Source organism: Nothobranchius furzeri, chromosome 9 (genome assembly GCF_043380555.1).
Source record: "Nothobranchius furzeri strain GRZ-AD chromosome 9, NfurGRZ-RIMD1, whole genome shotgun sequence".
Lineage (NCBI taxonomy): Eukaryota > Metazoa > Chordata > Actinopteri > Cyprinodontiformes > Nothobranchiidae > Nothobranchius > Nothobranchius furzeri.
This window is the reverse complement of record NC_091749.1, coordinates 33,064,124-33,091,642: the sequence shown is the minus strand read 5'-3', so window position 1 is coordinate 33,091,642 and position 27,519 is coordinate 33,064,124. Positions and strand designations below refer to the sequence as shown.

Genomic DNA, 27,519 nt, shown 5'->3' with positions numbered 1-27,519 from the left:
GACTTTTTGCATGAACTTAAATTAGTTGACGATAAATATTTTGACAATACTTGCTTGTAATTGTACTGCAGTAATCATAAGCATTAGACGAAATGGTGAAAACACTGGAGCAACCAACTTTGTGAAAACCAATATTTGTGTCATTCTCTAAAGCTTTGGCCAAGGGTTGAAATGTGGTCAGATGCAGCAGACATGTATTCTTGTCTTCAATCATTTCAGTGCACAGTCCCAGCTGGAACAAATACCAAAATATCAAATCTCCTGCTGTTTTGTGACTTATTTCCATGCTGAATGAGCACTGGCTGACCTGTTTTCAACTGGAAGCCGGTGGCGGGGCACAGTCTCCACAACGCAACAGGAAGAGGCAACGCTGTCACCAAGGGGAGGTATTGTCGCAGGTCTGCAATCAGCTTATCACGACCGTAGGATGTCAAACCCTCCACCACTACGGATGGAGGGTAAACTACATCCCCTCCTGTCACATGGTACGCCACAGTCATGTTGGGAGAACCGAAAACTGTCTCCACCTGAGAGTTGAGACAAAAATGAAACGAAAGAGCTGTCACAGGTTTTATAACGTACTATGGCTGATTATATAACAACAAACCAAGATCATAATTGTTTTCTCTAACAAGGATAGTCAGTCAGCATCATGGTCTCGACCTAAAATCCTTGGCCCCGTACAAAAAATCTACCATTACTGGTTTGGAGGTAAAACTGGACTCCACACACGGATGCAGTTACTAGGTCTTTTTCCTTCCAGCTTAGACGATTATCACGGATTAGGTCAATGCTGTCCTTAGCTAACCAATCTGTAGTTCGTGCCTTTGTTTTGTTTAACCCTCCCACTGTCCTGATGGGTGACCCTGTGAGGAAAGTTGACCATTGAGTAGGATTGACGGTTTATCCCTTGAGATCTGAGGTGGTGCTCACTCCTCAAAGGCAATTTCCCCAGCCAGCGGCTTGATTCATGTTCAATGAGAATGCAGTGAAACTCATTCAGCTTTAATTACGGTCATTCTATACAAAATCTGCTGCTTTTAGAAGCATTAATGTCAGCATGTCGCCATCGGCAAATATCAGTCATCGGTCATAACGTTATGTTGATCTTGGCCCTCTTCCTCCCTACTCAAAACCAGTTGTCACCAATTTGGGGGTGAAAATTGATGCTGGACTTAAATTTGATGCTCACATCAACTCTGTGATCCGGTCCAGTTTCTTTCATCTGAGATGTCTTGCAAAAATCAAGCCTATGCTGTCGAGAGCCCACCTGGAGCGGATACTCCATGCTTTTGTAATTTCTAGGCTTGATTAATGCAACTCTCTATATGCAGGGCTGGGTCAATCATCACTGCGCCACCTACAGGTTGTGCAGAACAGCGCAGCCAGGTTTCTGACTGGGACCAGGAAACGGGACCACATCAGTCCGGTTCTGGCCTCCTTGGACTGGCTTCCGGTTTGCCATCGTTCACACTTTAAACTCCTCATCTTTGTTTATCATTTCTTCCAGGGTGATGCTCCCCCCTATCTAGCCACACTCCTGAACAAACATTCCCCATCACGCGCCCTACGCTCCTCTGACCAAGGCCTGCTCGCTGTCCCTCGTTCTAGGTGTCGTACCCGTGGGGACCGGGCTTTCTCAGTTCTAGCGCCGTCACTCTGGAACCAGTTGCCACCCTCTGTCAGGCTATCCCCATCTCTGCCCGTCTTTAAGAGTCACCTAAAAACCCACCTCCTCCGCTTGGCGTTCCCTGAATGTGTTTGAGTTTGGCCCTCTTTTATGTTGATTTTAATTCCCTGTTTTCATTGGTCTCTTTATCCCTTGTTTTATCCATTTGCCTCTACTCTAATGTTTTACCTTTTTTGCACTATTTGAATTGCTTTTATTATCAATTTATTCATCGTGTTTCACATTTCTCATGCAGTGTTCAGCACCTTGGGCTTCCCGACAGGGTCGCGGAAGGCGCTTTATAAATAAAGCTTTGATTGCTTGATTGATTGATAACAGTGATATTAATATCGGATATTGATATCGGCCCCAAAATGTCATATAGGTGCATTCCTACTTCATACATTTGTTTTGCTTTCAAAACCCGTTCTTTGAGACCTCCTCGATCAGACTCTTGGTGATCCACAGTACAAAAATACAAGACCATGGGTTATGACTGGGCCTTCTCTGTTTTTGCCCCTGAACTCTGGAACCAACTCCCTCTCAAGGTTAAATTTGCTCTCTCACTGCAGCGTTTCAAAGCTAGACTTTTTGCACTTCTTCTCGCATTCTGTCTGTTGGTGGCCTACTGTTTTTAGTATCTTATGTATATATTTCTTTTAGGGTGCTTTTAATTCCGCTTTTATTCTGTGTGTAACCATTTTCACTTTGTTCCTTGCTTTTTTTTGTTGTTGTTGCTGTGTTGCCCTCAGCACTTTGGACTACCTTGACCGGTAGCATGAAAGTGCTGTGTAAATGATTAAATTAATGAAATATCTAACCTGTTTTTCACATTTATTTTGTGTATAGTTATTATTTCTGCTTTTGTTTGAGACCAAAACTGAATACCTAAAACATTGGTAGAAAACATCAACTAAAATCTACTCAATTGAAACGTGGAAGTCCAACTTATTTACAAAGTTGAATAACCAAAAATAAAAATAAAGCCTGACTTGTTATGTGAAATAACTTGATTACCATCTTTAAACCATATACCAGCTTTGTCCCCTCTGCACTAAGAGTGTATAACTCCTCAGTTTAACTGGAACTGGCATTATCCTGGTACACAATAACATTAATGCAATTTTCAGTATGTGTTTAATTCTTGTGCAATACCAGATGTACATTAGCATGTCTGTGTCCCTGAAAACCCGTTGGTTTTAGTGGTTGAAGGTTACAAAAACAGTGTGTTTACCTGTATTCTGGTTATTTTCTTCTTTTTATCAAAGTGTCTGTGCTGCTGTAGAAAGTGAATTTCCCCACTGTGGGATTAATAGTCTACTCTATTCCAATCTAAAGGCTAAGACAGTCATGTCTGTATTTAGAAGCATCGTTTGTTTCAACCATGGCCACTAGAAAACCAAGTAAATAACACACCGATGTTGCAAAACTCCAAATGATCTTGATTTCAAGGTTGTCAGGCTTCTACAATATTTATTCTACACTAAATGTCATTAGTACAGCTGATGCATGTAATGGTACTATAGAGTTAGTGGATCCCTTTAAATCCGCAAACATTTATATTAAAAACAACATTTTATCTTCATACTGGGCTGATGCAGAATGACATGTGAGCTGATCAGTCAACAGGCATGCTAGCTAAAACAAGCTAAGTAAATGTTCTCATAGTGGCGGGTTTCCTCCCACAAAACATCTGAAAACCTGTAAGCTACATCAGCACAAAGGGTTGGAGCTACACTGCAGGTTGTGCTGGGCCCCGATTTCTGTTAAGCACATCTTTGAGAGGCTTTTCTTTTCTTCTTTCTGACGACTGCATAAATCAGTCCACACAGCGGTTTTGAAAGTTGGCTGCAAGCTGTTCTGCAAGCAGGTGAACTCCATCAATTTGTGTCTCTTTTACTCTGCAAGAAGTTGCTGTCATTTTCAGTGTGAGATGCTTCAGTCAGTAAATATCTGTCTGTTAGAAGGAAAAGCAAAAACACCTGCAGCTCCAGGTATAACATCCTTGTAAAAAGTACTGCCATGTGTTGCACTTCCATCACTGCACAACTCCTACAGTCATTTGATGCAGTACTAGTTAAACACATTCCCAGTACACTCTAAAGTTAAATATTAGCAGGATTTTGCAATTGTCCAGAGAAATAAGCACTGAACACCCAAACCATTCTACAGTTCTACAATCTGAATCTGACGAATTGACTTTTTCTAATTGTAGCCAATGACAAGTTTCTGAAGCAAGTTGGAAATTTAACAGAATTAAAGCTAAATCAGAAGTGGTTTTTAGCTGAAAAGCTACCTTTAGCCTGTTTCAAAGGAAACGCCGTAGCGGCATATTACCGCAGCACTGGACTTTTGAATGAAGATCACGTTGTCTCATAACAGAGGGGGATGTCATGATGATGTGTCAAATGTGTGCCAAGCCCTGGACAGCAACAGTACCTAAAAGGCTAGTAAACATGATGGGGAGTTCATTTAGCATTTGTAAACGTTATCGGCTGAGATGGCTGACTGAAGCAATGCAGAGATTATCTGTCAACTTTACATTAAATCATGAACAATTCGACAGAAACATAAGAATCTATCTAAATGACTGGATTGCCAGTTTGGGTAGAATAACGTCGACTCTTCCGTCTCACGGTTTTTGCACTGCCCTTCATGTCGACAGAGCGGACACCACTGCCACACCCCTTAGACTGCTGACAAGAGGACGGTCTACAACTACCAAATTGTGATTGTGGTTTGAGATCAGGACATAAATAACACTGTAGGTAAAACAAATGCCATCATGAAACAGAAAAATGTCCAAAGTGACTTTTCACTGAACTCGTGGAAATTGGGAATGTTGTGCTGACAGATCTAGATGTTTGTGGAGGAGAAATGGAACCCTTCAGGTTGGTTATAACTTATCTAGACCCATGAAAGCATGCACTGAGAGGGAGGTCAAATCACTGAGAGCCTCTTGTCTCTGGAGCTGGAAGTTACTCCTCTACCTCCACACCATTCAGCCTCGTTACGAGCTCTATGAAAAGGGCTCTTTATTATCCTTTCATCCTCTCAGGCTCTACCCATGTGAAGGTGTCATTAAGAGATAGCATTTCAAACATGCTTATTAACTCTGTCTCTAAGACTGTGACACACTGGAGCTCACAAACCAAACAGATCCCAGATCTGACTTTCAAAAGGCTTCAGATCATAGTTGACACACACACACCCCTACACAAACGAGAGAGGGGAAAATCCTTATAGATCGTTTTAGCCTCATGGTTGATTTCATTCTTGGCAATTCTCATCTTTTCAGCACCGGCTCAGCACAAGTCTCTCCTCCCCAACAGTTTTAACCTACAATTATACACAAAGGCAATTTCCCCAGCCAGCAGCTTGATTCCTGTTCAGTGAGAATGCAGGGAAACTCACCCATGCAACATTTGAACGGACGAGAGAGGTGCACCAAAGCAGGAAAATCTTAAAAAGACCGAGGGGGAACTTGAGCTTTACAGGACACATGCATGGTGCACACGCCTCACTGTTTGATGCGTGTGCACACTGACAAATGCAAGCTGAAGAGACGATTCACTAGACTAGGCACACAATAACTGAAACCTGCCTAAAATTACACAATTTTACAAAACTAAGAACTTTAATCACTTTTCATTTTCTGGCAGACAAGAGATTTCACTCTTAGCCTAAACATCTCCTGCAATCCCGAAGGCTAAATGGACACTAGGGGGTGCTAGAAACAAACCAAAACGGCAAAGTTTCTCTTTAATATGTAAATATAGTTATTAAGTAAATAATTCATTAGAAGAATATGTGTTTGCTTCTGCTCAACATTTTCAAAAAGTATAAATGTTAACAGTTTTTGTGGATGCCTTTGTAGAAGCTGTCAAAGCGAATCTACAGAACAAGCTAGGTTTTGAATGCAAACACAGTCATGGAACACTCACCCCTCCCCTGCACTGGTATACAAGAGGGCGCTAAACACCAGTCGCTGTTTTCTAGGTCCAAACATCTTTTCTGTCCGTGACTTCAAATGGTGTTTTTCATTTTGGGATTCCAGTAGTTTGCCCTAAAGTTCAACAGCCCCATCTGGCAACCCCAATGAAACCTTTGTGGGAAGGCCACTGGACCCTAGAAGCACACCCACACACACACACACATATATATATATATATATATATATATATATATATATATATATATATATATATATATATATATATATATATATATATATGTGTGTGTGTGTGTGTGTGTGTGTGTGTGTGCTGGAACGTATGGATACAATGGCTCACTGCAATCATGTTATTTATTATCCCAAAAGGCATTTTGTTCTCAGTGCTGTGTTGGGCCATCCAACACACATCACAGTTTAGCCCTTTGGTTTTGACTAGATTATGACAGCTGTTTATTCAGATCCACATTGAGTGGAAGCATCTGAGGATTAAGAGAGAAGATGTGATGCATTTTGGCACTGCAGAAAACATGATTGGTTCCAAAAATGACTAATTCAAAAGCACAAAGGACACCATGATTGCCCTGCATGTGCTTGTAGCAGAAACACTGTTTGTGGTTTCCCTCAGATCTGTGTTTTGTTAAACCAGACTTGATTCTGCTCCTGTAATATTGATGGATTCATATCGACCCTTTGTCTCGTGCAATCTAAATCTATCCAAAGATGAGCTACAGTCTTCGTCTTCTATGTTGGTACACACTCAAATATTTGACACCTCAGTCTGCCTTCAGGGACAAAGTCAGTCAACCTCATTTCTATATTGGTCCTCATTTCCACTCAAACAGCCTAGATCAGAGTCCTTGCATAATGATTCCTACACTCACAAATGATAAAAGAAGAGCACTTCTTAAAACTCACTGAAAAAAAACACACCTTTAATTCATGTGTTTTATCTGTTTACTGGTCCTTACTACTAACTGATCAATGAGCCGCTTTCTTTCTGCTCAATCACGAGCCAAATCCCGCACAAAGCTGTCTGGTCTGCTTCAGTCTGCGCTCATGTCCTGCTTCCTCCTTAGGCTGCTTCACATCCTCTCCATCAAACTTAACACAATATTATGTGTGTATGTATATATATATGGATCGGATTACTGACCCTAATAAACTACCTTTGCTAACATATTCTTGTGATTGCTTGGACCTGTTTGCAGACGTGACAGCGCCCAGGCACTAAGTAACGAAAGCTCTTCTCCAAGCTGGCACCAAAAACTAAAACAACAGTGGGTGTGTGGCATCAATTTCATGCTTTCTACTGCAACACCTTGCAACTCATAAGCTCTGTGGATAAATGTTTTAAGGAGCTAACTCATGAAAACATGCACACATTTATTTAAACATCATTTCATAAGTTATTGGACCTGTGCTTGGGCCGATGTGTCATTCAGAGCTTTCCTGAGGCCTTGACTTAGTCCCCTTCGTAAGTTCTGCCTCTGAATGCTATCCAGTCGGTTCCTCCTCACGTAGATTGACACAACTGAAAGAGGCAAAACCAGTCAGTTTCAGACAAAATCCTTTTTTTCTTGATGGATGTTTCAAGGCACTGCTTACCAGTTTTCAGCCACAGTCTCTCAGTGATGTTGCACTGCGGCGGTGGCGCTTCGGTGGTTGTGGTGAAAGGGGAGATGAAGATGGAGGTGACCCCCCTCGGGGGGCTTGTTCTTTGGATGGGCGATGTGATCGTTCTTCTGCTGGTGTAAGTCCTGACGGTGGTGGTAGTTGTGGTTCTTCTGGTCACAGGCATGGGCTGTGGTGTGGTTGCTGACTGCCTCGTCACCTTTACGTAAGGTGTAGTGGTGGTGGGGTGTCCTGGGGTTGAAGCTACATTTGTGGTGGTACTTTTTGCAGAGGCCTTTGTGGTGTCCATCTGGGGGGTCAGCAGTGATACCTGAGAGGTCCCCTCAATGGGCTCAGCAGAAAGGATGATCCTGTCTGAGTGAGAGGGGGCTAGACTGGCCTCTTTCTCTTTGGGCAAAGTGAGCACAACCGGTCTGGATGTTCCAGAGGTTAACCCGTCCACGTCTGGCTCTGTAAGAACAAACGTCTGAGTCACTGCCTGTGGGTGATCAGAACCTAAAGTCAAAGTTGGTGATGAGAAGGAAACCATGGGTTTCCCAGAAACAGCAGATGCTGCATCAATAGTTGGTCTTGTTGACAACACATCAGCTGACTGGGACATTGAAGTTGAGGGTGTAATGCTTGAGGAGGATGAATGGGAGGATGGAAATGATGAAAAGGATGGTGACGAAGGGTGAAATATGAAAGGGGATGAATTTGGTCCCATCTGTGCTGTGTTAAAATCTGGAAATGTCACAGCAGACTGGAGATCAACCAGAGGAGGTCTGTGTTCACCCTTTTTCACTAAAGCAAATAAATTCAGTTGAGATGCTGTTTTAGAATCAGTAGATGTGTAATCACGGGGCAAAGAAACATCTGAACCCCAGGATGATTTCTCAGCAGTGCTCACAGTGACGTCTGGCAGTACACTGACAGCAACAGCAGATCTGAGATAAGCAGGAGGCGAATCTGTACGCCGAGTCCTGACATAGGTAAAATATGGATGGTCTCCAACAGCTGGATGAGTCAGATCACTGCTGACAGCTGTTGAATCATTTGAATTTGATATTTGTACATTATACTCTTGTCCCTCCTCCTGTTTTGGATGCTCATATGATGAGCCATCTGCTGGTAAATTAGATTGTGCCCTGTCAAAGCCACTAGATGCATTTTCTGATTTAAAAGCAGTGCTTTGAAGAGCCACGGGCTTGGTGGCTTTCCACTTTGTATACAGGGCCATTAGTTTTGTGCCAAAGCTGAAAATAGAACTGGATGTCTCTACGCTGCTCTGTCCATCAGTGAAGGGGCTAGTTACTGCAGAGGAAGCAGCAGAGGTAATGGCTGTTTGCCTGTCAGGAAACCAACTTGATTTATCACTTCTTTCAGTGATCGTCAATCCTAAAACAGGGAAGTTTGTTCTCTGTGTCAAGATGCTTTCTGAAATAATAAAAGGAGAAGTGGTATAGCCCTTTCTATGACGTTGTCTAACAGGTTCTAATGTAGAAAAGGGGAATGTGGGCAATAATCGCTTAGCTTCCAAGCCTTTTTTAAGCACAAAGGGGTCTTCTGATGTCCTAAAAGCTGGGAGGTGTGCTGTGAGCTGCTCTGATGGATCGCCTGTCTTGTTAAATGCAGAAGGCTTTTTGTTTCCATTGAAAAGAGGAGAAATGGAACTCCTAGCAGTTCTGTGAAAATGCTCTGAAGCCTTGTTTCCATGTGGCATGTTTGACATCACATGGTTTCTTGATCTCATTTGGAACTCCGCGGTTCCCTGTGATTTTCCAGGAGCAGAGGTTTTGGCTCTGGATTTTCTGGGCGTTAAAGCAAGTGTGTGAAATTTGTGGAGAAAGCCAGACACGGATGTCGTCTGAAGAGGTGTTACAGATGATAATTGTGCTGTATAACTAACCTTCATGTTGGCATTTATCCCTGTTGAATCCTCTCTTCCATCGTGATCTGAGTTTTTACTGAGATGCTGATGCATGGTTTGAGGGATCCATGAATCAGTTTGATGTTCAGTCACGTACTTTGCTGATTCGGATGAATCTGAAGGAAATTTTGTCCTTCTGTTTGGGGTAATTATCATTTTCAGCGCTGCACAACTTTTACGAGTGACATCCTTGAAGGTTACAGTCTGTGTCACAAATTCCTGAACACCTTCAGGCAGGTCTGACAAAGCTGCCTCCGCTCCGGAGCTCGGGCTGTGGATGGAACTGGACTCGGAACTCAGCTGTGTAAGCGAATTATCCGAGCGAGCCGGTGTGGAAGCAGGTCTGAGCTCTGCTCCTGTTATCTCTCCCTGATTTATATTGATGGTGGGAAGTCGGGGACTGCTGTGACTCTCTGCCATCCCTAAATCACCAGGATTAGATGCATACTCTGAGGACTCTGTGCCACAGTGGGTACATGTTAGTTTGGTGATTGCAGTTCGAGAAGGAGGCAAAGATTTTGAGGGAATAGTAAAAAACACACTGATGGGTGTGAGGGTCATTGTTGGGGTTGCTGCGGGATGTGTAAAATGTAAAAAGAGCCATGACATGACTGTAATTCTTTTGTGAGCTGAAATGTTACTACCCACTGATGTCTGGTCCTTTTCAATATGCGCTGTTCTGTGTAGCATCTGCTGTGTGACATGACTAGAAAGTGAATCACCTTCAGCATGGGTAGACAGCGGTGCTGATGGGGGATTCTGAGAAGCTCCCTGCTGCCTTCCAACAGCTTGACGCTCTTGATTGGACGTAAATGAAGAGCTGCTTCCAAGATTATCGCTGGATACAGAGTTCAAGTTCTTTTTCTGAATGTGAGAGGGTTCATATGAGAGACTTACACTATTGTTTGGGGTAGGATGTGAAACAAAAGTGCTGTTTTTTGGTTCAGAGACAGTATTTTTGTTTGTAGTCTTTGTGTATTTTTCAGGGATTTTACCCACTGACGAATACGGAGATTGTTTTGTCCTTTCACTGCTCTTTTTCGTGCTGGCTTCACTTTGAAAGTATGCTGGTTTGCTTGTGGCAGTTTGTGTTCCTGGTGTAACAGGATGTGGGTCAACCGCTGTATGTGAGGTGGGTTCTGCAGTTGTTAGACTGTCTGTCCAACCCCGAGGCTCTGCAGACGGGTATGTATCTGTCTCGGTCTGAGGAGAAAGACTGGACACAGCCTCCTGACCCCAGGATGGAGCAGCTTTGTTCCTCCGCTCAGTGGACAAAGACAGAAAAGAGAACAGGAGTGATGGCACAGAGGATGAGGATGGAGCTGGTGGTGACACTGATGTCTGGGATAAAAATGGAAATGATGAGAGATTCTTCCATCCATCCATAAATGAATCATGGGATGGCCTGGAGACATCTGACCCAACAACCCCAAGGCGTGTGGTGTATTTCTGAGATATGCTGAATTTCAGACCTGAGCTCGGTCTGAAGCCATCTCCCACAGACAACAATGAAGAGGATTCATCTGAGCCTCGGCTGGAGCCATGTGAAGGCCACTGGGTGGTGTGCGTCTCATCCTTGCTGACAGACGGCAAGGTTCTGCTTTGATCAAGGCTCACAGGATGTTTAACAGTTCCCGCCATCACTGTTAGGACGGAGGAAAAGGCGGGCCGTCCTGACAAACCTTCTCCCCCAGACTCTGAGTCCCCGTCTGAATGGACCACCTGGAAAGGCACCTCCTCTGCCACCGACAGCTCGTCCAGTGGGTGGGTAGGAGCACCGGTGACTGGGGAGATGCTCTGTAACTGTGAAGAGCCGGATGCATCATAGGTGGATCTTTCTGTTCAAAGAAATGAAGGAAAAAGGGAAGTTCAATACCTAAAGTTTGTTAAATGTACCTTATTATCAATCAGCATCAATACCAATAATATAAATGAGTGTGGAATTAACCAGACTGGATTGTTTTTTTTTTTTTCTTAAAGATCACGCTCACTCATTTTTTTCTACGCATTTGCAGTGGTTTCTAGTATAAAATGAATGTCTTGTGAATCAGTTTATGTGGGGGGGGAAAAACTCTCATGCGCCTGTTTCAGGAGCTAGAAATGAGCCAGAGGAGATGTGAACTGAAAATGGCAGGATTTGGATTCATACCGCTCCTTTCCACCGGACATGAAAGCAGCGTGTTACGTAATAGAGGCATTTTCACCCGTGAGCTCCCTTCCAACCGGCAGAGTTGCAGACGCAAAACAGGAAAGCGTTCCACAGCGCTGGTCCCATGAAGTCACAACATCACAGGATGATTTCAACACCACGGGTGACTTCAGAAGACCACACAAGAAAATGCAAGGAGAAAGATGGTGGCGTGTTTCTGTAAAGGTCTGTGGTTTATTATCTGTTACATTTCCCTCAGCTAGGGAGGTTTCACAGGAAATGACATACGTTTTAACTGGACATGAGTTTTATTTTGAAAGCTTCCAGATTTTTTTTTTTTACATTGCTTTCATGTTTGACTTCCTGGTTTGCCCAGTCTGAACTGTGGTGTTTGACGTGTTTTGGAGGCGTAGTGCATAAAAAATAGACTGGAAACATAATTGGCGCATTCTAGAATGTGTTGAACACAACGTTACACTTTGCAGCTGGTGGAAAGGAACTCATCCATTATAACGGTGGCAATTTGCTGTGAAATATGTTTCATGGCCGTTTTGTGTCTGGTGGAAAGTGGGGGATATTTCCTGATATTCAGACATTTTGCTTCTGGTTGGCTAACAGCAACACAACTCTACCACTGACTCTGTTTGCTCTGCAACACTGATGTTTCATCTCCACAAATAACCCAAGCCTGGAGGAGTTTTGCCGTGCGGTGGAGTTGCTAATGCTAATGGTTGGCTTCTATTAGCCGAGATGCTCTCTGCTCTCCGGTCCCTGTCGTGAGCTAAGATGGGCGAGTCCATCAGTGTGACATAAATCTGAGTGGCTTTTCTAATCTGAGCGTTTCACCATTTTCTATCAGCGGCTAATGCAGGAAATAGGGTAGAAGGCTATTTTCATTTCACGTTCAGCCTGCATGTTAAACTCAAACTAGCAGCTTTTGAATAGCTGTCCACTGAGACCCTTCTGCATGAAAAGGTAAATGTTCTCACCAAACTTAAAAAATATATATATTCTTATTCAAATTTAGAAATCTGTTAGTGTGATGCACTGCAAAATGGAATTATTTTAAAGCAGCAATACAAATAAATTGTGATTAATGAAGAATATTAATTGTATTTATTCTGGTGTAGCAAGCCAAACAAAACATTCTGACAGACATGCTGCAAAAACAAAAAAGCCTATCATAAAAACTCCTCACAGGCCCAGTCTGGGATGTAAACATGTCTTTCTAACAGTCTCAGACAGCAAACCTGGGCAGACATTTGAGCATTACCCACAGGAAGGAAAACAGAAACAATCCTCAAAGCGAAACAAATAGAATTATTCAAAAGACAGCCACAGCCATAAGCCGGAGTACGACTAAAGCTACTTCTAAAGAAAAAAAAGAAAGCACAAAGGAGAGAGTTTTTTTGTGCCTTTGAAAGGCTCAGTAAAAGATGGAGAGTCACCACCATCAAGATGCTGCAGGTGATTAACAGACCACTGCAGCTGACGAGGAGCTTTCTCTCATCCACTTCTGTCCTCTGTGCTGCTTTCATTCCCGGGACAGCCTCTGCTCGTGTGTATAGGGGTTCTTTTATCCATTTATAAAGCTTAGCAGTCCCATCACATCTCCCACCCCCTCATCTTGTCTCCCCGCTCATCTACCACTTCCTCATTGTTGGAGGGACACAAGCAGAGGACTTCTGCGCCACCTTTAATCGATAATCCACATCATGATGGAATGATACAAGACTACATTTTTCACTGCTGTCTGCAAATTCTTCTGTAATTTGACTGAGTCTGTGTTTTCTGAATTGGTCTGTGATTTTGCCTAATGTAGGGTCCGCTATTAAAGCTGTTATTGCAAATCAAAGCAAATTAATTCAAGCCTCGTACCGTGTGTAGTTTTTACCTTTAATCATGGAAATATCTACCAAAATGTTATTGAAAATGAAATAAATGATGCCCAGTTGTTGAAAAATATTGGCAGCTTTGTAACATACAACCAAAAAAATTCGGGTTTTAAATACATGGGAGCGGGTCTAAGTGTCTGGGCAACGCCATCTTAGACTCCACGCTTCCTTCTACGGGAGGCCGTGAGGACAAAATGCATTTACTGAATTGTAACAAACAGTTGCAAAACTTTCGCCATTCATAAACGTTGTTTTACACATTTACCTCTTTGCTCGTTGCCAGTGATGAAAGGGAGTCTGATGTGCTTGCAATTTAGCTGGGGGTTGCACTCCCATTTTTTACTCTAATGGCCTTCCGTTGGTAAGGTTTTACTCAAATACAAAAACACTGATTGCTTATAATGATTTAGGTATGTACTGCCCCTTTCGCCATGTAAAATGCACATTGTCACTTTAACAACCTTCTTCTATAGCTTTAAATATGTTGTAGAGATTTTTGTAAAAATGGGTTTCTGGTTCTGGTAGACACAGATCTAGGGAAGATACCCAAGACTTCATGTTTCTGGTTTATGTATGTCCTTCTGTAGCTGACAAACAGAGCTAAAACATGTTGTTTGTATTCTCATGTCATGTTGTGTTCTCATATATTTATATTTTAAAGGCTTACTTGTCCGTGAAAAGTTAATCAATTCTGCATCAACCGAGGTATTCCTCATATTTGAAGCAAGTAAGCGGTAGTTTAACGCTATTGGTTAATTCTGGGTGGCGCTCAGTTTCCTATTGCACGGAGCTCTGCGGAGCAGGGGGCATGCTTAGACTTCCCCCCCCAAAAAAGTCGTATTGCTTACATTATTTCACAGTACATGATAAGATAATCACATTTACGGATTTCTGACAAATCATACATAATTTCTGAAAGGGGAAAACTTCGGAAAGATATTTTAAGGCATTAGTTCAAAACTTGACCTTCTACTAGAATGACCAGTCATGTGAACATGGATAGACACCATGGACGTAGTTTTGACTTTAGAAATGGGGGGACACAACCGACATGAGGACTGGGGGGTATCTTTATAGTATGTTCTAATGGGAAACGGGCTTCAACACAAACTGTTTTTTTCCGCTTGATCCTAGTGCTCAACCAGTGTCTATTTAATACAGCATAATATTGTTTTTGGACGGTAAAAAGTGCAGGGGTCAAAACTTGACTTTGGAAAAAGCTGAAACCTGGACCGGAGCCGGCCCGCAGCAGCGCGGTATACATAATTTGGTATATAAGTCACTTTGGTATGTAAGTCGCAGGACCAGCAACTTATAGTCCGGAAAATACGATATACGTAGATGGGCATTGCGGCATCAACAAGTCAACTCCGTGCCAAGTTTTTCTTCAGTTTAGCAACTAAAGCAGGTAATTTCAATCAGCACAGTGAATGAACCTGGTTCAGTTGCTGAGCAGAACAAAATCACAGCATGGAGTTAACTTTCTGATGCCACAATTCCCATCTCTGGTTATTAATACTAATACTGTTTACTACTTTATTTAGTCATTATTTTGAACTGAAATAAAAATTAAAACAAATAAAAAGTTGAGTAATTGCACAGCCCTAGCCAGAGACATCATCCTACATTTGGGGCAGACCATTTTCTTTCTTTTTACATATCAGCAGAAAATCTAATGAATATGTTAACAGAATCCAGCAACATGAATGCAAAATGAGCTCCAGGTTACTTGCACTGAAGGTGCTCTTAAATGTCATCAGTCTCTGTGAGAATTAGCATAATGCTGCTTAGAATCAGTTTTAGGGGAATAAATCACTAAATTTCATTAACAGTCGGTGTTCATTTCTTCATGCTCTATTCATGATCCCACTTATTTCATTGTCTTCAATAAATCACTAATGTGCTAAAATGTGATTAGTGAAACTGCTGCACCGTTGTCTTCGATCCATTCTTTACAAACTGGTGATACAGAAGACGGAGCAGCAATAAGGACTTTACACAACTGCATTCAAAAAAAGCTCTTCTAAAAAATAAAAGTAGATGAGTGCTGCTTCAAGACCACTGAGAGGTCAGAGAGAACTTCCACAGCCAATTAGCGCGGCCAGCAGTGACATATATTTGGGAGCGCGGGATTGGCGCCAGTGCTCAAGTAGAGGTAGATGGGACACCTGTGGTTTTCCACATGCTCCGAGGGAGAAGAGCATATGGGAGGACTTTAACAACAGACAAGAGAGAGGGATAAGGTGTTCAGATGAAATAAGAGGAGTGGTAGGGGAAACTGGACTGAAAGGTAGAGGGAAAGAAGATTTTGTCATTTCATGATTTCATGATAAGTCTGGGGGGCAACTACCTACAAAACTAACTCCTTTTACCATCAAACTTAGCAGGATTATTTGGTCTGAGGGGCCGGTGGTGCCAGTGTTCTGCAAACAAGCTAGATATTGAACACAAACATGGTAACAGAACATTCACCCCTCCCCTTGAGTATCTTCCCTGAGACGTTTCTGCCGGAATGGAAACCCTCGATGCAGGACGAAGCAAGACCAGTCGCTGTTTTCTTGGGCCAAACGTCTTTTGTTGTCTGACTTCAAATGACGTTTTTCTTTTTTGGACACTGGTAGTTTGCCCTAAAGTTGAAGTGGTAGCAGCAGGCTGTTTCTGCTTCTCTATTATTGAGCAGCAAATCTCTCACACCGGTGGTGTTCTGTTGCTAAATACGTCAGTGCGTTATGAGTGGAGGAAGCCAGGGAACTGTGGCAGTTCACTGAGACCGACAACCGGATGGTCCAATAGTTGCTTTTAATCTGAAACAGGTTTTTGGCGTAGGCATTTAGGCAAATGCAAGAGAACCACTTTAATATTATTTTTTATCTCCACAATATATTTACAGTTATTCTATGTTAGAATGTTGTTAAAGACGCATGAAAAATGTTTTAAGCTCATTTGATTTCCAAATTTGCCATTACAGCTTTAATCTAATTCATCTAAATCATCTTTATTTGAATTTAGTTGATGTTGGTCAGGGAAATTTAGGAGGAAACAAGTCATTTAGCTGACTGGGAGTCCATCAAACCTCTAAAAACATTCACAATTACAACTTTATTAGATGCAAAATCACTTAAAAATCCTATTTGTTTCTTATTAGTCCTTTGATGTTCATTCTGTCACAGTTAATTGTGTATTTGTAGCATTTGCACATTAAACCGCCCCACGTTTCCTCCAAATCACATCCTCTGAGTTATTAAGCTCCTCTCTTCCTGTTGGCTTTAAACCAACGTTTGCCCACAGTGATGCTTGTTTGTTTCTGGCATTGGAACAAAATCCAAGACTTTAAAAGGAATTGATGCTCATCAAAACACGGGTGGCTTTCAGAAGTTAAATGTTTTCAGATAAACAGTGGATGCAATTAAATTAAGGCTTTAAAAGCAGCTCAATCACTTTATCAGTCAGTTGGAGGTAGATGTTAACATTTTAGAATCAGAATCAGAATAAGCTTTATTGCCAGCGCTCCAGCGACCCAGAGCATAGGAACCATAGACTGATAGGAACTTGACTCCGCAAGCTAGCTAGCTAGCTTAGCTAATATTTGAGGATGTTTCATTCAGTCCAAGCAGAAAGTTTTGGACTTAAAAGGAAAAACTGAAACATGCTGGCTTTATCAGGTTCAAAATCTGATCCATCCTTCATTTAATTATTATACAAAAATGCAATTTATTCAGAGTATAAAACCCCCTTTCACTCTGACTTGTCTTTAGTTCTCCTACCAGAAGACCCAAACCACAAACCTCATTTCCACACTGAATGTGTTACCTCTCAGCAGCCGCCGATATCTTCATGCTACCAGGACAGACGGGTCCTCCACAGTTCGTCTCTTATTATACACATATTCTCTTCTTTCTTTTATTTTGGCTTGGAGCTGTTTTTGCCCTCTTGTGTGCAGAAGTCAGTAAACAAAGCAGTATAATTCAGCAGGTAGCCAAAAAAGCCCCCTGAGAGCAGAGAAACACATTCACAAAGCCAGGCCGAGCTGTTGCACACATGCCCGCTTTGAGCTGTTGTTCTATTCAATTTATAAAAATGTATCCAACTATATATGTTTTATGCCATGATGAAAAGAACAGAGGATGGACGGACAGAGATGCCAAACATCACTGGAGCAGGGCTATGAATGCTGCACTTTTTAATCTGCTTATGTTTTCATAAACAGCACAAAAACCAGCTGCCAGGAACAAAGCCCTGTGGCACACACTAGGACTGAGACTATTAACGGGAGCATTACCATCAGATATTCACACTTGCATATAGTGTTTTCTGGTTGTCCTGTTTGAAAGCATTTAAAAAAAACATGTCTTAAGGAACAAATACTAAAAAGGCTCTGTAGATAAGTAAAGTTTTAAAACTTCATTTATTTCATCTTCCACAATATCATTTATTAAAAACATAGTTTCAAAAGCCCAACATGCGGCTTTTCATTCAATCTAATAACTGTTATTGAAAACAGAATAAAATTATTTATCTGATTGTGAAACTCTCTTTTTAAATCCTCACTTTGGTTGGTATGGAACCATTCAAACCACACAACACAAAGGTTTTGATTTCACTCAAAGCGTGCGCTTCTGTTCATGCTCAGCAGATTATATTTTATTTTGAGTCAGATCACCTGCCTAATTTTGTTTAAACAATTGTTCCACACTTTCTGTAAATCCTATAAACTTTGTTTTGCATCTCAAATATCGTGGTGTGTGTCTCCTATATGATATATTTAACAGAACTTTTTTTTCATGACAACCAATGATTTATACCGGAAAATCATGAAGATTACAGTAACAAACTTTTGCATCTTACTGTAATAATTTAAACTTCTGTTTAAAAGTTATTTAGCATTTAGCATTAGCATTTAGCATTATGGTCCTACAAATCTTAAATATCTAAGTGAAATTAAAATTTCACACCAGGCAAAAGGTTTTAAGAGATTAAACGTCCTCTTATCCTTACCTAAACATCATATTTTGCACACACGTTCATCAGTAAAGAAACATACTCTGATGTATATAAAAGGCCTGGAGGAAAAACGAGTAAGAAATTACTCAAGAAAAGTTGGTTCTCCATCCATTTATTTCTCTCTTCCTTCTCTCTTCTCTTCCTCCCTCTCCCCTCCTTCCAGATGAAAGTGCAGCTGCTTTTTCAGCAAGTCGACACACTGACTCTTGTCCTGAAGTTCGTGCTGCTGTTGTCTGTCCACTCCTGTTACCGCTAATGGTGACCATAACGTTGCTGCCCGTGTTTCTGTGTTTGAGCAGTAGCATCATTAGGGCTCAGGCTTTAAAATAACGCATACCCTAAGAGCGTAGCGATTCCAGAGATAAGGTGCATAAAATAAGGTCATGTGCTCTCTGAACTAAATGCAACAATCATTTCTTGCTGTATTTGCAGCTCGATGCGGTGCATTAGGATGATCATCCCACTGAGAGGCTCTTTTTGTTCATCGCTGCCGGAACTGGCTGAGGACAATGTACCGGAATGGCACAATTCAGGGCTTTTAGCCAGGTTTTGTGGAAGGTGACACGGTTCACGTTGTCTCCTCTCTCACATGATGGATCACATAACTGCATGGTCAGATGCCTTGGGCCAAAACAGAGTACTAGAGGTCAGAAATGAAATACTTCATTGTCTATAGCAGGAGCAAATCATCTAAATAAATATGGATGTATAAAAGCCAAACTAATATTTATTTTAAATCTGTCTTGAGGGAAATTTTACGCTCCTGTTTCCTAAACTGTGTTATAGCAGATCTAGACAAAACTGTAGCTCTTTGTGTTTTATTATTCAAAGGACAAGTGGAAATCTGGCACAGCAAAAAGCAAGTAACCTTTGATCTTTGTGCTTCAGGCAGTTTACTGATCAAAGTGAAAGATGCCTATACAACAAAGGCAATGCTGGATTTAGATTCCTTCACTCAAGATCAGCTCAAACGTAATCCTAATCTCGAGTTCTAAAGAACTAGTTTAGAAAAGCTTAGATCAGGGATCTGCAACCTTCACAAGCCAACCTGCCATTTTCCCCCTCAGTCCAAAGGAAAAAAAAACTTGTTCAGAGTCGCAACTGAAAGGAAAAAGGTTTGAATTTTTGACAAAAATCTATGAAAGAGAATTAGAGCCATTAGATAAAGTCCTATTTTTTCTCAGAATCTTAAGGAGTGATCTAAGAATTAAGTTAGAATGTTTTTCCTTATTTTGTAAATGTGTACTATAAAAGATATGAGGTAAAAATTCTCTGTTGCAAAGTTTTCCTTTTCATTAAAATAAAAAGTATAATTTTTGCTAAAATTGTATGGATTTTTTTCTGTGGAATGTCAACATTTGTGGCAAATGATGTAAAAAAACAGAATTACATCTAAAAATATTCCTGGTAGAGGTCAACAGTTATTCTTTTATTTATTTGTTTATTTTTATTTTTATTTTTTATTTTTTGCAGAAAACGATCCTGGTTTTGTAGAGGTAATGATCAGCCCATGGCTGACATGTGCTGCCGATTTTTTCCTGTTTTAAACCTGAAGCGCTGCTACGAGCTGAAATTTTCTTATATTTATTCCTAAAAACCTTTCATCTTTTTCATGATTTAGCCCAAGTTACAAAGAGCCATTGTGGTACTGACTGACTTAGATCAATGTAAAATCACATGAGCTGGATTTGAAGACAAAAATAATAGAAATATGTCAGTTGTTAAAGAAATACAGCTAAAGAAAAGTTCTGAAGTGTGCTTTTGAAATTTAAAGTGTTTGTTGTAGCAATAATGAAAAGTGAAGCTATTTTAAAGCCTGGCGTTCCTTGGAGGGATATATATCACCTAAATAATTGAGTTACAACTGGTTTGGTGTCATTTTGATGGGTCTAGCTTGAGTCAGATTGTGTCTGATGTTGTTTTATTAATAAATCAACTCTCTGGAGACTCTGGAACTTATTTTTATGCTAACCATCTTCGTCTCCCCTCCCCCTGCCACACCTGGTGTGGAGTGTGGTGCCTTGGTCTGCCTGAGCGTTCATGGCTCCCGGGTCAGGGGGTTTAAGATTTTTGGCGTCTGCCTGATCGATCCCTGTGGCTGCCTGGTGGGGTCTGGGTTCCTGGGCTCTGTTGGGTGCCCAGAGGGGCTGGTCACCCCTGGGTCCCGGGTTGCTGGGTCCTGGGGTCGACCGGCTGGGGGGTGGGAGGCTGCGGGCGGGCCTGTGAGCTTGCCGCTGATATCTCCCGGGACTCTGCCTGCTGCTGGTTGTGGCCCCCCGAGGAGATCCTCTGCGCCTCTCGAGGGGGGCAGGGGCTTTTCTGGTTGCGGTCTCCTTGGGGTCCCTGTGCTCTGGGGCAGCTCCTGGATCTCTGGGAGTTGCAGCTCCCTCCATCTCCTATGCATCTTTGGGGGCAGATCTGTGGCCCCTCACACTCTCTGTTGGACGCTCCTATAGAGAAACCTTACATAAACAAGCGCGTGTACACACACAGGTGCTCACATGGTGCTCTCAAAAGTACGGACTTGGGCACGTTCAAGACATGCCTTAAGGCTGTGGTTGGCACTAAATGTACTGTGATTTATTATCGTGTGATTGTTCAGTAAAACAATGTTGATTTTATATTTCTTCATCATACAGTGGGCTGCATGGTGGCACAGTGGTTAGCACTGTTGCCTCGCAGCACGGAGGTCACAGGTTTGAAACATGGCTGCAGCCTTTCTGCGTGGAGTTGCGTGTTCTCCCCATGCATGCGTGGGTTTCTTCCGGGTACTCCGGTTTCCCCCACAGTTCACAACATGCCCTATAGGTTAGAAATTGTAAGTCGCTTTGGATAAATGCATCTGCTAAGTAAATAAACATAACATAAACATAAGTTGACGCAGTGATAGCTTGCTCCTGTTTTATTGTTGTGTGTCCCTTTTCTGCAGGTCTAGAAGCAGACTCTTGTTCATCATTGATTGTTTATTTTCGTGGAACCCCCCCACCCCACCCCCTCCTTTTGTGTCTTCCTTTCTCTTTCACCTCTGTCTCCGTGTCTGGTCGGAATTACAAAGCATTCAAAAACAATAACAATAAAGTTTTAAGTATCAGGCGTGACATTAAAAGCAGACGCTTTGATGCTCCACCTGAGAGTAAATCTGTAAGGCTTGTTACCAGCATTCAGACATCAATTCTGTTTGCTTCCCAGCCAGACAGGACACGGTAAAAACAAATAAATAAATAAACTCTCTAGTTTATAGCAGGCCAAATTCTTTTACACCCAGAACTCAGTTTCTTTCAGACACAAAGGTTCTGATAAACCTCTACATCACATTCCATCAACACACGTACATCCATCACACATCATTATTAATAGCTTGTCATGTATTATAATTATTCTAGAAAATAAAGACTGTCTGAATTGATACGAAGTGTGTCTATGGTCCCTGAATAAGCAAAAAATCCTAAATTCTTCTGGTTAAACAGTCAAATATCAATGAGGCTGATATTCTATATTTATATAGAATCATCACATTTTATTGATCATAATTTAACCCCCCAATCTCACTACATAATAACACTACAAATGGCGCTGGCCTCTGAGCCAAGAGATTAAAGGAAAGGTAACCACATGGACAACCTAACCAGAGGAACCTTGAAAACTAAATGTTTTATTAGTTTTATGCATGTTTTCATCTAAAAAAATCACAAAATGTGTGCTTTATATGACATCAGAAATTCTTCATTAAGCCAAACGTGCCAAACGAAGGCCATTTCTCCTGGTACTGATCTTCAATGTGTTTTAGATGAAAAGAAAAGAAATGCATCAAACTCATGCTAACGGCTGTCTTGTGGACACATTCATATCAGAGCAGACAGGGACAAGTGTCAGAGCGGCGCTGCATGCTGGGGGCTGTGATGGGCTGGAGAAATTACAGCAGCCATTAGACATGGCAGGCTGTCCCGGTGAAGCATCACATTGAGACATGAAACCACATTCAAGGCAAACATTAACACTTAATAATCACGAAATTGAGTTTTTATGTTCTTTTAATGTTGTTTCTGGATTGAATTTTTTGAAAGTACATATTTATTAACAGCTAAACATTTTAACAGTGCAGAACCAACACTGAAGGAGGTGGAAGAAGCTGTTAGAGCGGCAAGATCTAGCTCTGCTCCTGGCCCCAGTGGGGTCCCTTACAAGGTCTATAAGCAGTGTCCAAAGCTCCTGAGACATCTCTGGAAGTTCATGAAGGTGATCTGGTGGAGAAGGAAAGTTGCCGAACAATGGAGGTATGCCGAGGGAGTTTGGATCCCGAAGGAAGAGGGGTCTTGCAACATTGAACAATATTGTATCATCTCGCTGCTCAGTGTTGAGAGCAAGATCTTCTTCAAGATCGTGTCCCAGCGTTTGACAGACTTCCTCCTGAAAAACATCTACATCGACACCTCAGTTTAAAAGGGAGGAGTTCCAGGAGTACCTGGGTGTCTGGAGCACACAGGGGTGGTGACACAGCTGATCCGGGAGGCTAAGGAGGGCAAAGGAGATCTGCAGTTTTCTGGCTGGACCTGGCCAATGCCTATGGATCTATTCCACACAAGCTGGTTGAAACTGCACTGGTAAAACATCATGTTCCTGTCAAGAACTGCAATCTCATTATGGACTACTACAATAACTTCAGCGTGCGAGTCTCTTCAGGGCAAGTAACATCCTCCTGGCACCAGTTGGAAAAGGGGATAATCACTGGCTGCACAATATCTGTATCTTTCTTCTCACTGGCCATGAACATGATTGTCAAGTCGGCCGAGGTGGAGTGTAGAGGACCCAAGTCAAGGTCTGGGACTCGTCAGCCCCCCATAAGAGCCTTCATGGATGACTTAACAGTAATGACCACATCTGTCCCAGGGTGCTGGTGGCTCCTCCAGGGACTTGATCGGCTCATCTCCTGGGCAAGGATGAGCTTCAAGCCCGCAAAGTCCAGGTCCCTGGTCCTGAAGAAGGGTAAAGTTTCCGACCGTTTTTACTTTGTCCTGGGAGAAAATGTGATTCCATCAGTGACTGAAAGACTGTCAAAAGCCTGGGTAAAGTCTTTAACAGCTCCTTAAAGGACTCAGCTGCAATAAAACAAGCTAAGCACGGCCTGATGACTTAGCTTTCCACTCTTGATAGATCTGGCCTTCCTGGGAAATTTAAAGCCTGGATCTACCAGCACGGAGTCTTGCCAAGAATCATCTGGCCCTTGTTAGTCTGCGACACATATGTCAGACACAAGGCCTGCGGGCAACATCTGGTCCACGGAGCATTTTTATGTGGCCAGCGAGATAAATATCAAAAATATATTAAAACTGACCCACTGGCCGATTTTACCGCAAAGACTGCAACTCCCATGATGCTTTTCGGTGTTAGCGCGGAGCCGAAGCGCCCCCTCCTTTGTGTTTTTTTCTGCGTCTGCTGCCGGTGTCTGCAGCTCCGCTGTCTCGGACAAACTAAACACTCCTCTCGCTCAGCGCCGAGTTTACTCAGCTATTTTCTGATGTTGAAGCCCAGAAACGGAGATTTTAACTGCTCAGTAACGTGTTCACGACTGAAAGAGAAAGTTTTCCAACTAACGTCCAGACAGAGCTGATATAACTCCAGCGAGCAGCGACGCGCTCAAATCAGCATGACTCTGAGTGAGCCCCTGTTGTCATCTAATGTTGTCGTTATTATGATGAAGATGAACAAAACAACAGGAGTCTCCTCCTCAGCTCAGATCAACCCCATGATGCAGGTATCTGGCTGGAACAGGTGAGCATCACAGTAAATCAGTGGAGCAAACTGAGCTTTAAATATTTTTGGTTTTATGCTCTTTTTCTGCTCCAAAACATGAAAGTTAACAGGTGAGATGTTGCATTTTCATTTAAGATAAAATTATATTTTTATTTTGTTGTTGGCCCGTGAGAAAAGATTTAACCTAAAGTAAACAGGAAGTGGAAAGGCTGCTGATAGATTAATAGAATAGAAAATCCCTTTATTGTTCCTCAGTGGGGAAAGCTAGATGTCACAGCAGCGATGACACGTATTACAGGAGAAAAAAAGGAGAATAAAAAATAACAAATAAACAACAAGAAAACTTAAATCCTGAATAGATTTCAAAAATACTGAATATACCACAAGTAATGAATACCACTGATGCCTTTTATTTAAAACTGACTTGCTCGTGTGTAATTTGGTTATTCCACATTCAGTGTTAATGCAGAAATAAGTTTTTTTGCAAATTAAAAGGTTCAAATTTGCATATATGTTGAAAAAGAAAATTTGCCGTCACTTTTTCAAAAAATATTAAGTTTGGCCCACGACTTCGTCCCAGATTTTCATTTCGGCCCAGTGTGAATTTGAGTTTGACACCCCTGGTCTACGAGGTACCAATCTCAACTGTTGAGGCTCTAGAGAAGTCCATCAGCCAGTTCCTCAAGAGATGGCTTGGGCTTCCTCAGTCCCTGAGCAGTATTGCCCTGTACGGCCATTCCACCAAGCTGCATCTTCCATTGAGCGGGTTAACGGAGGAGTTCAAGGTTACCCGCTCGAGATAGGTGCTTATGTACAGGGACTCCAGAGACACAAAAGTCACAGCAACAGGAATCCTTGTGAAGACCAGGAGGAAGTGGTGGGCGCAAGAGACGATCAGTAAAGCTGAGGTGCAAAACACTGGTGGGATCAGTGGCAACAGGACGAGCAGGTCTTAGTTGTTTTCCTATGCCATGCTACAATCTGGCTCATGGAAAAGAGAGGCACAGACTGATTCAGGATGAGATACAAGCTGAGGTGGAAGAAGAACGCCACACCAAAATGACCGGCATGTCCAAACAAGGAGTGTGGATCAGGTGGGAACATGCTGAGTCCCGCAGAATCTCCTGGTCAGAGCTTTGGAAAGCCGAGCCTGTTCGGATCAAATTCCTTGTCCAGTCCATCTATGACGTCCTCCCAAGCCCAGCCAACCTACACACCTGGGGACTGGCAGACACTCCTGAGTGTAAGCTGTGCCAGAAGAGAGGCACCCTGGAGCATATCTTAAGCAGTTGCTGAAAAGCGCTAGGGGAGGGACGCTACTGCTGGCACCACAACCAGGTGCTTAAAGCTTTGGCGGACTCAATCTGCACAGCAATCCAGCACAGCAAGACCCAGGCAGCTCCCAAACCTTTGTTAAAGCAGGGCAGAAGGCCCAATACCACCAGCCCAACTCCCAAGGGGGGCTTCTCTCTTACAGCTCGCGATTGGAAAGCGATCATCGTAGAATTGACAGTCCCTTGGGAAGACCGTATCGAAGAAGCCCACGAGCGAAAGAGCGCCAAGTATACAGAGCTGAGCTCGGAGTGCCAGAACAATGGAAAGTTTGCTACGAGCCTAAGGTTGGGTGTCGAGGCTTTGCTGGCCACTCTGCTGTAAACCCTCAAGCTCCTTGGAGTAAGAGGACTGCAACTGAAGAAAGCCACCAAAACCATCTTCAAGGCCACAGGTAGGGCCTCACGGTGGCTGTGGATCCGCAGGGGGGATCCTTGGAGCAATAGGCTACTTGGACACAAGCTGGGGACTGATCACCCCCAGCTGGGTCGCCCGGGTGAGGGTGTATGAAGATTAAAGACCCAAAACACCCTATGACCCAGGGTTCTTCACTGATGACGTGTCCAAGTAGCACTGGAAGGTGTATTCAAATTCTTTGGAATATTCCAGCCAAACAAAAAAAAACTCAGATTTGATCTTTTGTCCAGCTTTTCTTTATCAGTTAGCATCCTACATACCATCAGATGTCCTCTGGAACTTCTCAACGAATCAACTTGTTGTTTCTAACAGAAAGTGACTGGGCTGACCTCAGCAAAGCCACAGAAAAACCAGTTTGAACTGGAAGGAGCCTAGATTATTTCTGCGAAGTCTAATGTATATTATTACATATTATAATTACTGCACATAAATCCCAAAGTCAAATCAGCGTTTTTGATATCCAATAAGTAAGTTTACAAAAAACTATCGAAGACACTCAGATAAGGCGACATAATTTCCATAATATCTATCCTGTAATATTTAGAGCTATTTCAATGTATTTTAAAGGAGTGATTCACTCATTTAATCAATACATTTGATGCCTTGTAAGTCGTTGTCGGGGGAAAAAATATACTGGCGCACCATTTTTCGGACCTAAAAGTTGCCCGCATAACAGCTGAGCTTCAGACAGCAGGTTTTGGAGTCTTATTTCCTGATAATTGGACATCTCACCTATGATTGGATAACAACATGACACTACCAATGATGGTATGTTGAATGTTGGATAGTTTATCTTCACAAATAACACAAGTTTGAAAGAGTTCTGCTGTGTGGTGGAGTTGCTAATGTTAACGGTCAGCTAGTTCCCAGACAAACATGACTTCCCTCTCATGAGCCAAGATCAGTGAGTCCATGAATGCTAATTCACAGTGCGATGTAGATCTGTGAGGATTTTTGCATCCTAGATTTTCACCGTCCATTTTATATCAGAAGCTAATGCAGGAGATAGGTGTAGGAGACTATTTTCATGTTCAGCCTGCATGAAAAACTCATAGTTACTGATTATAATCAGACAAAACATTTAAAAAATGTTTTTTCAGTCAAGCACACCTTTAACCCTCCCATCGTCCTACTGAGTGACCCCGCCAGGAACGTTGACCGTTGAGCAGGGTTGATGGTTTATCCCTTGGGTCCATGTGGCAGGGGTGAGGAGTGAGCACAACCTCACCAATTGGACAGTGGGAGGGTTAAAAAGGGAAGGACCAATGTAAAAATATTGGACCAATCTCTGTTAAAAAATGATCCAACATTGGCTGATACTGATGCTGATACCGACATATCTCGTACCCCTAATTTTAACCAATAGGCCTATCGCTGAAGCGCAAAGTTTAACTAAGGACGGCAAACATTTTCTGCTCCACACTGCAGACGTGTCCAATATTACGCCAACAGAAAACGTAAAATCTCTCTGAAAAGATAAAGAACCCAAGCAAACTCCCAGTTTAACAGACTAATAAAGACAATGTGTACCTGCAGGGTGACCTTGGTGAGAAGTCGATCCACCGTTAAAGAGACCGTTCCATAACAGCAGGTGGAGTTCAGCTTGGTCAGCCTTGACAGCTCCATTCTGATGAGAACACATGCCTGTGTCTGACCGTCTAATTGAGAGACTTCAGACAGAAATCAAAGCTCATCCTTTGATGTGACAAAATGCTGACCATACCTGTTGTGTTTTAAATGCACTGCACCAATCTCTTATCACTGGAATGATGTCATTATACTTTAATTGTCCAAATCTGACTAAAATCG

At 42.3% G+C, this 27,519-nt stretch overlaps 1 protein-coding gene across 4 annotated transcripts in view; it reads right to left on the bottom strand.

Annotated features, from left to right (window-relative positions):
- The window catches only part of kiaa1549lb (KIAA1549-like b), a 124,549-nt gene that overhangs the window by 68,124 nt on the left and 28,906 nt on the right, over positions 1–27,519 (bottom strand). For 3 of the 4 annotated variants that reach the window (XM_070554781.1, XM_070554779.1, XM_070554780.1), the window contains exons 2-5: positions 10,638–11,003; positions 7,230–7,706; positions 7,040–7,155; positions 308–527 (exon numbers count right to left, since the gene is read on the bottom strand). In XM_070554781.1, the coding sequence (XP_070410882.1) occupies positions 308–527; positions 7,040–7,155; positions 7,230–7,706; positions 10,638–11,003 (1,179 nt within the window). Of the gene's footprint in view, positions 1–307; positions 528–7,039; positions 7,156–7,229; positions 7,707–9,144; positions 10,609–10,637; positions 11,004–27,519 lie in introns of those variants that run through there. The other variant, XM_070554783.1, reaches the window with a different exon arrangement.